The sequence below is a fragment of the Perissodus microlepis genome, chromosome 6 (genome assembly GCF_051167445.1).
Source record: "Perissodus microlepis isolate ML-2025 ecotype Zambia chromosome 6, ASM5116744v1, whole genome shotgun sequence".
Taxonomy (NCBI): Eukaryota; Metazoa; Chordata; class Actinopteri; order Cichliformes; family Cichlidae; genus Perissodus; species Perissodus microlepis.
The window spans coordinates 9142501-9159402 of record NC_140466.1 but is presented as its reverse complement, the minus strand read 5'-3'; the positions used below and the strand labels follow the sequence as shown (position 1 = coordinate 9159402).

The 16902-nt window shown below is 38.1% G+C and overlaps 2 protein-coding genes across 2 annotated transcripts; both read right to left on the bottom strand.

The window, feature by feature from the left end:
• Positions 1-277: 277 nt before the first annotated feature.
• Positions 278-8125, bottom strand: LOC146385027 (stromal membrane-associated protein 1-like). Its single transcript, XM_084930546.1, has 10 exons — positions 7836-8125; positions 7244-7377; positions 6137-6222; positions 5946-6021; positions 5694-5756; positions 5494-5569; positions 3586-3713; positions 2611-2827; positions 1607-1944; positions 278-938 (listed from the first exon to the last, which is right to left on the bottom strand). The coding sequence occupies exons 1-10, from the start codon at positions 7951-7953 to the stop codon at positions 804-806; spliced, it is 1371 nt and encodes a 456-aa protein (XP_084786672.1). The 5' UTR covers positions 7954-8125; the 3' UTR covers positions 278-803.
• Positions 8126-8360: 235 nt separating this feature from the next.
• On the bottom strand, positions 8361-15969 carry cenpk (centromere protein K). The gene is made up of 10 exons (XM_084930562.1): positions 15885-15969; positions 15562-15651; positions 14761-14817; positions 12997-13060; positions 12827-12873; positions 12660-12742; positions 12395-12493; positions 11586-11721; positions 11452-11505; positions 8361-9231 (listed from the first exon to the last, which is right to left on the bottom strand). Exons 1-10 carry the CDS (start codon positions 15885-15887, stop codon positions 9076-9078), a joined length of 789 nt encoding a protein of 262 aa, XP_084786688.1. The 5' UTR covers positions 15888-15969; the 3' UTR covers positions 8361-9075.
• Between the last annotated feature and the right edge of the window lie 933 nt (positions 15970-16902).

The following is a 16902-nucleotide window of genomic DNA, read 5'->3' as shown; positions in this document are numbered from 1 at the left end:
ATGCAGACTAGTGGATTTGTGAAGAGTGAGTCTCGTGCTTCATCTATGTACAAGGCCAAAGTGCTTTGTGTGAGTCCGCTAACAAGAATGCATCCAGGGTACATGTTGTGAAGATTATTAAGTTCACTGTGTTTATTTTTAGGGCCACAGCAGAACTAGATCGAATGTTAGACAAATGTGAGAAATAAAAGTGGAACAAATGCAACAATTACATTTCACCAATTTGAGACATAAAAAAAAGTTGACATCTGTTTTACAAAACACACGTAAAAGGAAATTATTTATTATCACTTTAATTTTATAGGGGAACCACAAGTACTTTAAAAGAAGGTTATACAGCGCTGTACATCTGGGAGCAGTGTCAACTGACCTCATAGTCATACCCTTCTCCCTTTAAATACTATTCATTTAAATGTTCTATAATCTTATAATGATACAGTGATACAATAAAAGCTCGTTTAACTGGTCCTGCAGCTTTTCTGATATGTCGATGTTGATGATGGGACTGTTGTTTCCTTGTCATTTTTTCCAAAAAAGGAAAATAAAAGTTATGATCAAAAACCATACGACAGGCAGAAACTGCCAGGCTGTAATCCTGTATGACTCCCAATTCACTCACACAATAGAGAGAAAGAGAGACAGAAAAGGGAGAAGGAGAGAGAAAAAAAAAAAAAGAGATACAATTTTCATGTTCTGAAGGCTGGTCCGTGATTGAAATGGGCATCAGTTCATAGTGAGGTACGGAGAAGCACATCCTGCAACCTCGACTTTTACTCTGCCCAACCACCGACCCGCATGAAGGCTCACTTCCATAGCTGTGTGCTCAGAGTCTGGCCAGAACCGGTGGGAGCCCACCCGCCCATAGCTGACGGAGGTTGACCAAAGGCCATCTGACCACCCGCACCATTCAGAGTCAGCCCTGACATCTGCTGGTTCACCTGGGGATGTTACAGAGGTTAGTGTGAATAGGATCACCTACATCTGACTTATTACCACGCCTTGCCTGGATTAGAAATAATCACTGAAGATTAACTGGGACAACATTATACTACTACCCATCCACCCGCTAGTAGTTCATTACTGAAGTTCTGACTGTGTCCCAATTCCACCCTGCGTGCTAACTGTAATAAAACTCTAAATAATGTAATGTTTTTTGCTAATAATAGATTAGTCTTTACAGCTGTGAGCAGCTCCTACAATTTCTGCATACACTGCATTATGGGAAATAATTGTGTACAGACAGCATGCAATTTTTATAGCATGTGTACAGATTGCTTCGGGTTTATCTTCAGTTTGAGTGTCCACACTTACAACTAAACTACTTACAGTATATATTAGGGATTTAGTGCATAGTTACAAATCTGCTGCATGCTTGTGCTGCCATCTAGTGAATACTGGATGCTCTATCTCTACAAACTGTACAGTAGAGGGCTTCACAATGGACTATTGTGCAATGCACCAACTCTTCTGGGTGTGGTCACATTTGAGAAAAAAAAAGTCTCCTGTCACTGTGACATACTTGAAACCAGTAGCACAAGTCTTAACATGAGGTCTCTTGTTAAATAACCTCACACAATGCTGCAGTACAGCTAAGCTATTTCCTTACCTGACCCATGTTCCACTGAGCCTGCTGGCCAGGCTGGATGGCATACATGCCCTGAGCAGGCATCATGCCTGTAGGCATTGCACCACCCTGTGGTCCCATCATCCTGGGGGCCATGCCCATCATACCGGTGGCTTGCGCGTTCCCCATGAAGCCATTAGGCATCGTCATCCCAACCATCATTCCTGGACTGGGCCCCATCATGGGTGCACCGCTCTGAGCCATCATGGCACCCATGACAGTAGTGGGTGGCATGGCTGTACCCATACCAGGGAAGGCCTGGTAACCAGCTGCTGCCTGGACAGGAAACTGCATCTGAGAGGGGCCCATGAACATACCAGCTGAGAGGAGGCAAGAACATAAAAAAGACAAGTTAGTTTTTGAGGTATGGGTCTGTTTTGAAAACTTGCGTGTGTGTTTTAAGGAGTCTGTTAGTTAAGCAGGAAGATAAGTCAGCAAAGCTCTGTGAGACTGAGCTGCAAAATACAGGTATCTACTTGTTCCTTGTGGATCATGTGATGTCACCACATTTGCATTACTTTAGCAAGCAAAGTATTAGTCAAGGGCAGTGGTTCCCAAAGTGTGGGCTGTGGCCCTCCGGTGTGTTGCTAAGGTACTGCAGGGAAAGGAGGCAGTTTACAAAAAAAGAAACTGTTTATTTTCAATTCAGTGGATCAATGACCTGAAAATACTGCATTGCATTTAAATAACAAATAAGAATCCAGGGTTTCTGCATCTTCTAGCTCATCAATGGCAGGGAAAGAATTGCATCTATTAGGTGACAAAACGAAAGCTGTTAATGTAGACTAATGTAGTCAATCTGAACAAACAAATACACGAAAAATCTAAATTAATCCAATAAAAACTAAAAGGACTCATAGATCAAAAAGAGTTGTGGTTAAAGTCTTAAGCATGACTGTTTCTACATAAAATAGATTTTTCTTCGTAACAGGGTTGAATTTACAATATGGCACTGGTGTCATTTCAGTTTGTGTGTAAATCCTTACCGGTGGGGGGCTGCTGGGACATGCTGTTAGTCCCATACAGAGACAAGATGGAGTCCTTGGACAGGGGCTTCTTGGCTGCGTCATCAGCTTTAGTGGTGCTACTGCTCTCACTAAACAGGTCGAGGTCTCCCTGTAATGACCCTGAGTTGGCTACTCCTCCTGACACTCCAGCTGCTGGAGCTTGTGTCGGAGTGCTTGCCGAGTTATTGGAGCTCACCTGGAGGCAGGAAAGAGATTGAGATGTTTAGAAGATTTAAGGTCCGATGACAAAAAAAGCACCCATTTTTGTGACAAATCTATGGCTCACACGGTTTTATTGTGTGCTGTACAAACGCAACTAAACAAAATTTACACATTAGCAGACAACTACCATTACCAAACAGCAGTAGATCTATCAATAACAGTACTGTTTGGGCGGTCTTGTTGGGGGGCCTCTTTTAGCTATGTATAAATGTAGATCATAAATACAAAATGGGCCTATCCTGCATGATTACTCAGAATAATTCAGCTGTGATCTATTAGTGAGATGTTAGTAGCCGACACCCCCTAAAGGCTTTGTCTCTATAATATAGGTAACAAAAGATAATTATTGATTAAATTGACTAAGGATTAATATATTTAAATTTTATACCTAACTGATAAATTCTTTGATTAATCAAAATTAATGAATGTGGTGATAATAAAAGTAAACACTGCATTAAGCCCCATTTCAATGTTAAGTCAAGAGTGCCTGATTTACTGCATTCATATCTGAAGTGTGTTTCTGCCTCTCTTTCATTTAAACTCACTGTCTCTCAGCACTGGTGATGCTGTCATGTGGGCTATTGACGCTGATGGTTATCATTTGCCTTTTTATTTTTTACTGCACATTTAATTTCAGTTTTACAACCAGGCAACAGTGACTGTTAAGCCCTGCTGAGCAATAATCGGAATTTGGATTTAAATCTGAACTGGGAAATGCTTTCTCAATTTTACCTGAGAAAACTGAGCTGTGGATGTGGATGAGGGCAGGGGATTGGAGACCATGGGGCCGAATATATCCAGGTCATTGTTCTGGCTTGTGCTCGTGCTACCGTTGTTAGCTGATGCAGCTGCTGGTGCGTCTGTGACAGAAAGAAGGAAAAATTAGTTTTACAAGTGGAACTTAAAAAAAATATAGGAAATAATAGTTCCCACTACCCACTGATCATTTCCTGATTGTGGTCTGCATTAATTAAAAGATCTTTATTTAAAGTTCAGGAATATAATCCTTATAGAACAGGCTAATTGACATAGAAGGGTGTTAAAAGTGAACAGAACTGCTTTCATGAAATTGTGTTTTCTTTTCTTGTTTAAATATTCAACTGTAAAAACCTCCCACAGCTACAAAGCTGCCCACACAGTGAGAACAACAGCTAGCGCAATAAAAAATTAATCAGCTTAGCCCATTTAGTTCACTAGCCACAGAAGAAAAATAACAGTAAACATGATATCCAAATAATGCAAGCAACCCTTAAGCCAGTCAAAAACACAACACCATCTCCTTTTAACTGTAAATAAAGGAAGCCTCTTTAATAAAATGAATTATTCCTATGAACCAAAAACCGATCATAGCTATAATGCTGAAAAAAATAAAGTACAGAAATTTAAAAGCAAGAACTAATGTGAAGATTACACAATTTGATGACAAAGGCGCACACTGTTCAAACAAAACAGCTGAACATTAAGACAGAAAAATCTACATAACTTCCATTTCCATTCACATCAGAGTTCCTCTTGGCTCAGAACGAGCTTTTGGGGAGTGACTATTTATGCAAACAGAGCTTGTCCTCATACTGTAAAGGAAACTTGTATGTGTTTATGCATTCTCCTTTATTTCTGACCATTTGAGAAATCAAAGATGTTAAAAATGCATTAATAAATGAAAAAAAATACTACAAAAGAAAAAAAAGTGCTTTAGTTAATAGCGCTTTGGAAGAAGATGCTAAAATCTATCCATGCCAGAAAACCTTGCATGTACTAAAATACCTACTTTAAGTGATCTAGCAATCAAGCCAAAAGAAAACCTATACTTGGTGCAAGGATGGCAGAGATATGTTGTGCAATCCAGTGTTGCCCCTTCTTCTTTCTTTCCTGCTACACTTACTTAATACTGATCCAACAAAAGTTATACTCTAGATACACATCAAGATTTAAAGTAGAAACAAGAAGTTACATGTCTGCTGCAGCAACTGAAGCACTTCCTCTTTTCAACTCAAAAACCTTGCACTGGTTTTTTAAATTGAAAGCAACAGAAATAACATCACAGCCACAAATAACAGCAGCGTGTTGAAAAGACGTCAGCGCAATGTTGATACAGACAGCGGAGAAGACCAAGTGGTGCTGCTATCTATCATTTAGAAGTGAGATGGTTTAGTTGCTGTGTTACAGATATGCTGATAGGTGATGCAACCAAACCCTTTAAATATGGTACTTTCTCTCTCCTCCATTGTTTGGTAAACACATGCAGAACCACATGTTTGAAACGAGAAGATGGCACAGCTAAGGGTGGAGACAATCTTTAACGCTGAACCAAAAAGTAAACAATCTCAGGTAACACCACAGCATCAGGATGCAGAGCTGAGCAAAGTGTAGAGGTAATCACCATCACATAAACAGTGATTTTACAGTGTAAATTACAGTGTATTTTGATTGCTAGATGTCATGTACTACATGCAGATATCACCTTGGAAACTTATCTACACTTAAAAATAAAAACAAATAAACTCAGACATATTAATTAGCCTAATTCTGCACACAATATATTAGTCAGAACTTTCCCACAGCACATTCTACTCTCACTAAATCCCCTAATAAGGATGACCTCTGGTGGTGGTGCTAAACTTGAATCATTTTCACACTCACCAAGGCCTAGTAGGTTCACAGAGGGTTCTGCAGTCTTAGCAGGGCTGATTTTGGGAACTGGCTTGGACTCTTCACTCTTTAAAAAAAAATGAAATGGTTGTAAAATTCAAAAGCAGAACAAACTTAGTGTGGATAAGAAAACAATGCTAAAGGGCATATTGAGACAGCTTTATTATTACTGGAATACATGCGAGACTTACCTTGGTGTAAGATGACACCTTGCTTCCTCTGTCGGGCTCCCTTTCTTTCTTACTATCTTTTGGCTGATAAAAAAAGAATAAAAGAAAGAAGAATGAGTGAGTACAAAACATTATGAAGATCTAAATCAGAATCAGAATACTTTATTATTAACTAAGGAAATTATGTGGGTTACATTTGCTCCAAGAACAGACTAAACTTAGAAAATAGTACAATAAATGAATAATTTCATGAAATGTTTCGTCGATACATACACTGGTGCCATTGGTCACATTCTTGCTGTAGTATTTCTTCTTCTCATATTTATCCCTGATGAAGAATTCCACTGCTCTGAGGTCAGGGTTAAGAAAAAAATGTAACTCCAAGAAAAGGGAAAAAATGGTTAAACATATGCTGCATGGCACTTTTTTGTTACATTTGTGGATTTGCTCTAAGCGAAGGATACTGGTCTGTTTGAGGTCTTCTAAAGCTATCTGGAAGGTTGGCCTCATAAAGCCGCCTGGCCTTGGTATTACCCATGTCCTGTATACTCTGAAGAGAAGACAAAGATGTAAACAAAATGGATAATGTTAGGAAACAGTGTTTCATTGGGGCAATCAATTGACTAAACACATGATAGGTTCGCTCATAACAAATATGGCACAACAGATAAAAATGGGTGTACAATACCTTATGTGGCACTTTTCAGATATGAGAAAATAGCCTCCAAGTGATAAGCTAACTTATGCAGTTTGACTGAATAGTTTATATTGTTAAGGTTAAAAATACTGCAATCAGTTTTGGTTTTAGTCATTGACTGATGTTTGACACCAATATTTCTTCAATATTCCTGGCAATTAAGTATTTAACAACACAAGCCTGGATATTTTGAAGCTGTCATTAAAATGTCAACTAGTTGTTAGTATGATAGCAAGTTCACTTGTACAGTAATTTGCAGTTTAAAAAGTGGTTATTAAGGTAAATTCTAAATGACATAAATGAAGGGTATTGATAGTCCTGATGACAGTGCATAATGAAAATTAAAGCTTGACCCACATTACGGACAACAAATGATGTCTTTAGCCACTGAACAGAATTTCATGTTTTTGTGTCTGGCCAAGTTTACTGAAGTGCAAATGAAAAATCAGCAATATTGTAACAGCTCTGAACCATCAAGGAAGGTTACATTTAGTGGAGAACACATATGCCCAATCCAAAAAACATTTCACAGTTTCTAACCATATTTATGCTTACTGTACATAAAAAAAGGATTAGAGAACCAATAACGGAATACTTGGCAAAGACATTTAAATGTCACATTTAAAAAAGGAGAAATGCATTCAGTTCTTGTGTTCATTTACATTTTCTTCTTTATTTATTTTCAGTGTAGAGAAGTTATGGTACACCTTTAAGCTGTTTTGCATTTTTTGTATTCATGTTGTGCCAGTAAGCAAATCAGTCCAAAGAGGGACTTAGACCCAGAGTCCCTTGACCTCTCAGCCCCCAGGGCTACTGCCCGGTAGGTCAGTTCAGTAATGCACACAGGAAAAGTGCAAAAACAAGAAATCAGTACCTGGATTTGTTCTGTTGTCCATTGGTCCAGGTTGACTGATTTCACTCTGGATATGTGCACTCCCAGGTTCCTGTGGATGCCAGCACATCGGATGCAGATAAATACCCCCAGATTCCAGGATGCCCATCTTGGACCTGTTAATGACAGTTAAACCCAGTTTGGGAGGTGAAGATACAAAAACGCTGGAAGAAACACTCAAACATGCTAGTCTTTGTTGTGACTTGAAACGTAGGATTCAAGTTCTACATTCTTTGTCAATGATCTAATTAAAAAAAAAAAAGTTGGCTGAAGTTTCTTAGAAAGACCTGACACAGTTTGTTTACCGCTTGCAAATCCCAGTAACTAAGCATACGGCGACGAGGGAGAAGCCCTGCGGGGAGCTTATGTAGCTTTAGAGAAGTTAGCATGCTGGTTAACCACTTAGTTTAGCTTAAAGGGAAGAATGTCAGGTGACTAGCTCGGTCCAGTTAGCTAAGCTAAGCTAAGAAGCGCGGATGTTATACTGTTAGTTACCGTTACTGTTTGATTCTGAGTGAAACTGCTAACTTTGTACAGTTAAACAATAAAATCGCCGACAAAACGAACACCGCACCTTTCGCCTCGCAGTCGGCGCAGTACTTGTTGTCTTCCTCTCTCAGCATTTTGGACAGGATGGCCTGGTGCTGTTCGTTGAGTTTTTGGGCCTTCTCTCTCTCCGAGCGTGTCGCCATGCTGTCGGCTTTGATCGGGCAATCTTAATTAAAAGAATTCTAATTTATTCAGTGGTCAATCGAGAAAAGTTTCCGATAAAATAGCATAATCAGAGGTATGATCGCCTCCGACTGGGATATGAAAACACCCGGAACCGGAATCGCTTCTCCGCCCACAGGTATTCTATAGCTGACGCGGCGGCCTCACCGGATTGGATGGGAGGCGTGACGTCGAATGACGCAAAACGTTTCTGACGAAATAATTTTAACATTTCCGCCAAGAAACTGGAAGCTTAGCCTTAAAAGCAAGGCCCTAAACAAATCTCTGCAATTAAAAAAAATAAACACAAAAAACCGTCTAAGTATTTTAAGTACTTGGTAGCTGAAACCATCGATCATTGCATATATTGTGTGGAATATCTGCACGATTTCACTTTGTCAATTCGTATTTTATTTTCTGTACATTGTTTGTAAGTACAAACATAGTTTTAAACATTTTCACAAAGAAATGATCACCTCACTAAAACATTTACATTATGCTAGTTGTTTTCGTACAACAGTATGAAGATACCCAGAGATAATTTCTTCGGAACAATAATTACATAGCAACACCACATCTAAAGTTTCCAAATTTATTAAACATGGACAAGAAAATGTATAAACACAAACAAAATACACACACACACACACACACAGAACATTACTGAACACATTTTCCTAATTTTCAAACATAATAGAAAACTGTTAAATGAAACCAAAATTAAGATTAATTTAAATTTATGCTGATAAATATGAATTCTCATGAAAAACAGACATGCACATGGGATTTCTAGAAACACATACTTTGGATAAAACACTCATACATTTGAATAACATTTGAATACGTAAAAATAGAACTAGAAAAATAGGTGCGCTTACAAGACATTTTAACTAAACAGTATTTAAGAAGTCTAAATAGACAACCATAAAAAAGTATGTACATAGAAATGTTACACATGCATATAGTAAATTCAGGAACACCCTAGCATCACTGTTTCTCCACCATAGACTTCCTACTAGCTTACAAAAACATGCATAATGATTTCCCTGCACAAGCAGACTCAGTTTCAGCACAGTGCTTTAGATTTTTAATGCACCAGTGCTTCAGAAAAAGGTTTCCAAGCGGATCTTAAAGTTATTCTCATGGTGTCTCACTGCAATTCCATAACGGAGCAGCATTTCTACATACGGTGGCCAGAATGTGTCATCTATCGCCACATAGGGGTCGTGCGGTGTGTTCAGAGTCTTGTTCATGAGAATCTACAGGTTTATAAAAAGGGAGATGAAGACCAGGCTGAAGCATATTTGCAGTAAAGGTACAAGTTTAAACAGTTTTATAAGTTTAGAGTTTTATTTTGCCTTTACTTCCTTTACTTATTGAAGGAATAGGTGATGGCCACTAACAAAAATATAGGATATTTACATGATTATCAAGAACAGAAACATTCAATCACAGAACAAGTTAAAAAGAAAAAAAAAAAAAATCATAAAAGCTGCCCTCAGGTCTAAAGGTTAAGTTGATATCATGCCTTTTGGTACACAACAGCTTTTGCTGCCATGGGTGATCATTACTGTGAATCGATTAATCACTACACCCTCGCTTTTATAGCACTTACGTCAGCCTTTTTGTCCTTTTACTTTGATAAACAAAAGCAACATGACACACCCACACAGTCCACATGCGTCAGACCTGCTGCTTTCTTTGCACTTGTGTGGTTAAAATAGGGCCTTAAACAGCATCTCTATAGAAAATCTAACATTAAAATGGGTTTTTATAATTTCCAGTTCCACCACAGCCAACAAACGTAGGGCTAATTTATATGTGACTTGTCGACATAAGAAATATGCAGCTGTTAATAATTAAACACACATTTATTCTACTGTAATAGGTCAAATATCTGTTTTGTTAAATGCCTCTCCTATGTGCATACCTCAAAAGGCATCCACCTGAACAGAGTTAACAACACTGATGCTACCATCAAGCATTGTCCCAAGAAAAGTAGCCATTAAGAAATGACTCATAGCTAAAGAACCACATCTCTTAGGATATGTTTTCCATAAAAGTTGGTGGAGTGCCAGCTCTTTCCTCAAGGTTGATAACTGGGGGGATTTATCAGAGATAATTAAATTATCTTCAGCAAAATCTATCATTTATCTCAATATCCAGGATACTTTTCAGTCACATACAAAAGTGTCAGTGGTTGATGTGAAAAAAAGAAACACTATGTGTGAAGCTATCTTCAAAACAGAAGTATTTCAAATATTGGGATGAAAATTTAGGTTTTTTTTCCTGACCAATGTTTTACTACTCCATTCCCTAATGTAATTCACCCCACCTTGAACTCATCTTTCACTCCTACCGCACACCTCACCAAGGTCTGGCTGTTATCGTACATGTCTGGCACCAGCCTCACATGACTTCCTCATGCTGTACCACACTTCCTCTCTTGGCACCCTATCATACCCTGTTTGTAGATATACAAACACACAGTACAACTCCTTTCGACCTTCGATATTTCTCCATTAATACTATAAAAGCAAACATTGACTCTGTAGTGATATTTCTGGGCAAGGAGCCATGCTGCTGCTCACCAATCATCTCCTCTCTTCTCAACCTAGTTTCGAAAACACTTTCCCATATCTTCAAGGTATGCCTCATCAACTTTATCCCTCTATAATTGCTACAGAGATGCACATCACCCTTGTACTTGAAAATCTGTACTCCATTCCTCAGGGATCCTCTTACTCTTCAGGATTGTGTTTTCTCATTTTCTTCATTCATGAGCTCCTTCAGGCGCTCACCACACTCTCTTCACTTGCTAGCACATTTCCATTTCTGTGATAACGTCTTACATATCACATCATACAAGTCATTTTCACCTTTCTTAGTGTCCAGCCTCACATATAACTCAAGCCTTGTACTTTGCCACTTCTCTCATTGCTAACCTACCAGCACTCATCCATTTTCTTCATCTCCCTGACTAACCCACTTTTTCTTTGCTAACCTCTGCATTTGAACAGATTTTTTTTTACTTCCTCCTTCCAAAACCAAGTGTCCTTGTCTTTTTTCTTCTGTCCAGAGGATACCCTTTGGGCAGTTTCCCCCAGAACATTAGCTCTACTTTGCCAGCCATCTGGCAACACTTCCGTACCACTGACAGCCTCCCTCAACCCCTTCCTGCACTCTCCACAACATTCTTCCTTCTTCAACTTCAACTTCCCTTCACTCGCTTCCTCTTCTTCATGCCCAAAGTCATCATACAGACTACCATCCAATGCTGCCAAGCTACATTCTCCCCTGACACCAACACAGGGGGCCTCTATGTGGTCCATCTTTCCTTTCACATTTCTCTCCTCAATATCAAACCTCATCACCCGTTTCATTCACCTACATGTCCAAAGCCAAAGACTGAGATTTGTTTTCGATTACATAAAAAAACTCGAGTTAAACAGTTCGTTTTTCTGTATGAGAAAACTCACCTCCAGAATTTCATTGAGTGAAATCAAGTTTTCATGAATCTCATGAGGAACGTTCTGAAAATTAAGATAAAAGACTGTAAGGTGCAATGAATTCATAATAAGGCACTTTTCACATGCAAAGCCATAATCTACACCTTCTTCTTCTTGTTTGTACTGGAATCCTCCTGAGGGAGAGGAACGTGCTTCTCCAGGATGTACCCCAAGCTCTCCATCAGCCTTTCCTGGTAGACCTTCATTTTCTGTATTTTTTCCTTGATGTCCTGCAGTATCCTGTAGAATGCATGCACATGCATCAACATTTTACTCTTCTTTTAAGTTTATAAGATTTATTTTTCTACTTTTAAGATTAGGCTTAAAACTTTCCTTTTTGCTAAAGCATATAGTTAGGGCTGGATCAGGTGATCCTGAATCCTCTCTTAGTTATGCTGCAATAGACGTAGGATGCTGGGAGATTCCCATGATGCATTGAGTATTTCCTTTTCAGTCACCTTTCTCACTCACTATGTGTTAATAGACCTCTCTGCAATGAATCATACTTGTTATTAACCTCTGTCTCTCTTCCACAGCATGTCTTTTTTTCCCTGTTTTCCTTCTCTCACCCCAACCGGTTGCAGCAGATGGCCCCGCCCCTCCCCAAGCCTGATTCCGCCGGAGGTTTCTTCCTGTTAAAAGGGAGTTTTTCCTTCCCACTGTCGCCAAAGTGCTTGCTCATTGGGGGTCATACAATTGTTGGGTTTTTCTCTGAATGTATTAGTGTAGGGTCTACCTTACAGTATAAAGCACTTTGAGGCGACTGCTGTTGTGATTTGGCGCCGTATAAATAAAATTGAATTCAATTGAATTAATTTATATTACTCTTGAAGCATTTCTGTTTTCTGCTCTATTCTGTGTAAATAAACACCTGATCCCTTTTGGTTTAGTGTGACGCTGCCATCCAACTCACGTATGTTCTGACAACTTCTCCTTTTCAATTTGAAGTCGTTCACTGTGACCACTGGCGGCAGCCAGCACCTGTTTCTTCTCCTCCAGCCATTTTAGTTCACTAAAAACAAACACACAAGCATCACATTTTCACAACTATACACAAAGTATAGCAAAGGGAAAGTCTCTGGATGGTCTCCTTCATTCAATCCTGAAAGGCATCCATAAAACCAGAAGAAGGACAGTAAGTAATGTAATATGTACAGTGTAAAAAAAGGGTTACATACAGTTCCTTAGTCTCTTTCAGTTTGTCTCTTTTGGCTTCATAACAGGAAGCAACCATCTCAAGTTCAGAGCACAGCTTGTGCATCTATGGAAAAAGTAAAGATTACATAAAGTGAGTGATGCATGTAAATGAGCAAAAGCAATAGTTCACTGTTTAACTTAACCACACCTCTTCTTTTCCTGCTTCGAGCAAAATCTCAGAATTTTCTGCCAGCACTGCGTGAAAAATAAAAAAGGTCAATTGTATTAAAAGATAAAGTACACAACATTTATGATTTATTTCTTTATTTTTTTTTTTAGAAACCTGAAATCACCAGTTGACCAGAACTGATAACTTACATTGTGGTTCCACTGTCGACCACTGCTTCAGCTCAGCTTCTGTTGCAATCAGTCTTTTTACTGACTATAGGAGGAAAAACAGTCACAAGGAATACAAATTACAATGATGAGCCACAGTGAAGCTGTCTGACATCAAATAAAACAAACACAAAACTCACTTTATCAGCAGCTACTCTTGGTTGCTCCCTGATTTACAATGAGTCGGCACAGCAGGAAGCTCTACAAATATTTAATCTGGCAGGTTTTTACACCGGATGCCCATCCTGACGCAACTCCAAAGAGATGTGCATCTCCTCCTGGGATCAAGCATGGGATTTTTTTGCTTGTTAAGCAAATGTGTAAACCACTACACTATGGAGCCAAGGGTGCATTTGACCAGGCATGAAATGCTATGTTATTGCCAGCTGGAGTCTCTAACCTCACCATTTAAAGCACACTCAGCTGTTCCTTTTAGTGTTGCCACTGCTGATGCTCACAATGTTTACATTTTTTTTACTGCTTAAATAGCACTAATGAGCTGTTTATGACTATACAAACTATTAAAACTAATTGCTCTTTTTGTAACGTATCTCGCCTCTGTAAACACCTTTCACATACAACATGTTTATGATTACTGCTAATTTTGAGCATCACTAGAAACCAAAAGTGCCATCTTGGCCTCTTCATTAAGTCATTTTATGCAAAATTTATATGTCCTGTACCCATGATACATGTTAAAGATGTTAATATTAATGATGCAAAGATTGTGAAATGCTGGGCTGGTAGCTGCTTGAAATTTGCAGTGTGGTTGATAATTAATCCAATATTTTGTTGGCATTTTCTATTATTTAGTTTTTGTTGTTCATTTTCTTGTTTGTGTTGGGAAAATAAAGAAACCTCTTTGAATGATCATGTACAAAGACAAATTTGATGCTGTAATGTAATGGCTGCAATTGATTAAGATATTTTATTTGCTGATAGGCCAAAGGAACCCACTGACGCAACCATCATCCAATTAATCAGCACACACGTAAAGAAATGCCAGAGGTGTAACAATTTTGAAAGTCAGACCAAAACCGCATCAAAAGAGAGTTTGCAATACTTTATCACAGTTCCAATTTACAATACAAACTACGAGACAAAAGCTCCTAATTGTTCCTAATACATGGGTATCAGGCTATTAGAAGAATCAGAAGCTACTGGAGCCTAAATAAAGTAGGCAAGAGTATTACTATGGAGATTAGCATGGTTTATCTGGTGAAAATTGTAATGTTTATGCATCAATCAGGTAACAAACTGGAATTACTCACATATCGGGTCTGTGGTGGAGTATATACTTTTTTTTTCTTACAGTTATTTTTTACCACATTAAAAAAAAAACTGACAAATGAAAACCATGTTAAAAAAGATATGAATTTTCTCAGATATTTAAAATTAAGGATTTCCACATTTTTTCTGTAACATTAACCTCCTAGGACCTGGCGTCCACATATGTGGACATCACATTTTGGGTTGTCTAGACCACAATTCTAAATTTTGCTCTACAAGGGCCTGATATCCACTTACGAGGACATTATATTGCCACCGTTCTATTGAAATTTAATTTGAACGTCCTCATATGTGGATATCAGGTCCTTGTAGAGAAAATCAGGTAAAAAGAATTCTTTGTTTTTACATTCATCAGGTCCCAATCAGCCCAAATAGCAAAGAGAAAGAGGTTGGGTCTTAGGAAGTTAAAGCAGTGAAAGCAATGAACAAGTGAACATTTGGAAACAATCATCTCACCTGTTCTTGAGGATTCTCACAAAAATCTGGCTCACACAGTATAATCTCATTCTGAAGCTGTAAGACAGAAACACAGTTTATCATTTTACCCATTTATCACAAAGTATGTGACAAGGGGCTAGAGATAAAGTATCTACACATTTTAAAAACATATTTACATATGTAATGTGGTCAGATTTTGGTTGGTTCTAGTTTACTAGCCTAGTCAACTATTTTGATTCTCAGAAGAAATGTGGTTCAAGAAAAGTTGCAGATCTCTGAATGCATCGATACTGAAACCTAATGATGATTACCTGAAAGAACCAAATCTAAGATAAAAAAAAATAACAGGTAAGAGTGTTAACAGCTAAACAACAGAGTATAGGCCTATCATATAAGACTATGGAAAAAATATTTCGTTTCTATTCATGGTATTTTTTGTAATTATACAAGAAAGTGGAAAACTGTACTGAATTATAATGTAGTAACTCTGAACAAATTTTGCCAAAACCTTAACTTGCATATCTTGATGCATGCTCAGTCAACCAGTTAAGAAAATGTAGTTTTTAGCAGAAGAACTGTTTCATCACTAATCCAAATGACTTCTTCAAGAACAGAATCAACTTTTTGAATCTTATGTAGAAACATTTGTGTGAAAATAAAAGTGGGAAAAAATCATATCAACTTCAGTAATATATTTCTCACGTTGTACCACCTCCTGGTCACCCCACTTGTTGCAGTGGCTCCATACTATCCCAATCCCCCCAAAACAATATGTATGGTAAGACAAAACGTTTTTGGACACACTGGATTCACATGTACCTTTTCCAGCTGCGCAAACTGCTCCTCACAAATGTCCAGCAGCTCAGACTGGGCGGCCTCTGACAGCTGCGCTACTGCCCGGCCGTCTGCCTGAACACGTAAACAACAAAGACGCAGATTTGTGTACGTTTTAATCTAAAGAAAAACTGGAGCGGTGCAAGTAGGTACAATTTCTTCCAGAGCTTGTTAGCTACAGGCTAAGGTGAAAAGTTGAATGTACGTAAACACACGTTAGCAAGGCATGTAAACATTATATAATATCGTGCGTTATATTAAGCACGTGTAAATGACGAGAGTTTTTTTTAGACGACGATCAGTCTTACCATATTTAACAACAGTTGCCTACTTCACGGACCACAACACTAGACGCTACTCGCTTTTCAAAATACCGCCAACTTTGATGACGTAACATCCGCGACAGAGAGGGTGTTGGTGAGCGCCATTGTTGCGCTAAAATGCGCAAGCTTGTTAAAACATTTGTAAACGAGTTTTTTCATAGTTTTAGATCCCACCAGGTATCCGTTTTCCCACATGAAAGCAAGGGTAAGTACTGAAACATCTTTACAGAGCCATGAACACCGAGGGGCTGTTTTTTCCCCCCTCTTTAATAGAAAGAAATACATAAAAAGTCTAAACCCTACTGACTATCAACCAAAGCAAAAATAAATTATATGGTAAAATTAGTTAAAAAACAAAGTATTGAATAATGATGAATTCAAAAAAAAAAAAAAAAAAAAAAAGGATAATTATTGATTAAACGTGTCCCAAAGGAGGGCCACATATTTTAGAGGGAAAAAATTTAGATAGACGCTTATTTATTGCTTACTTATTTTATTAACTCCTTCTCAGTGACAACATCAAATTGCCACTGGGACGCTGACACGATTATGTAGGATCAACTCAGAAAAAACTGATTAGACCGTTAGATACAATGGGCTGTTTAAGTGTTGATTGTCTCAGAACTCTTGCCACAGGAGTTGATGTTTGTTCATAATGAGTATATAGAGATTGCTAAGATGGGCAATGGCAGTACCTGATGTTGAATATGGTTCATAAAACTGCACGGTAACAGGCCTGACATGTGAAATTTTACTTGTCAACAATAAGGTTGTCAAGTCAATGAGAATATATATATATATATATATATAATCTCTGTTCTAATGTCAGATAAAATGCTGACATATTGAAAAACAAACTAAATGTTTATGAAAAAGCATTTTTAGTTACTCTAACTGCCAAACTTACCTATATATGTTAGAACAGGTGTTTATCAGATATTCTAATGGTTCCTCTTAATAAATGTGTTTATATTATTAATATATTTAATACTATTTTAATATT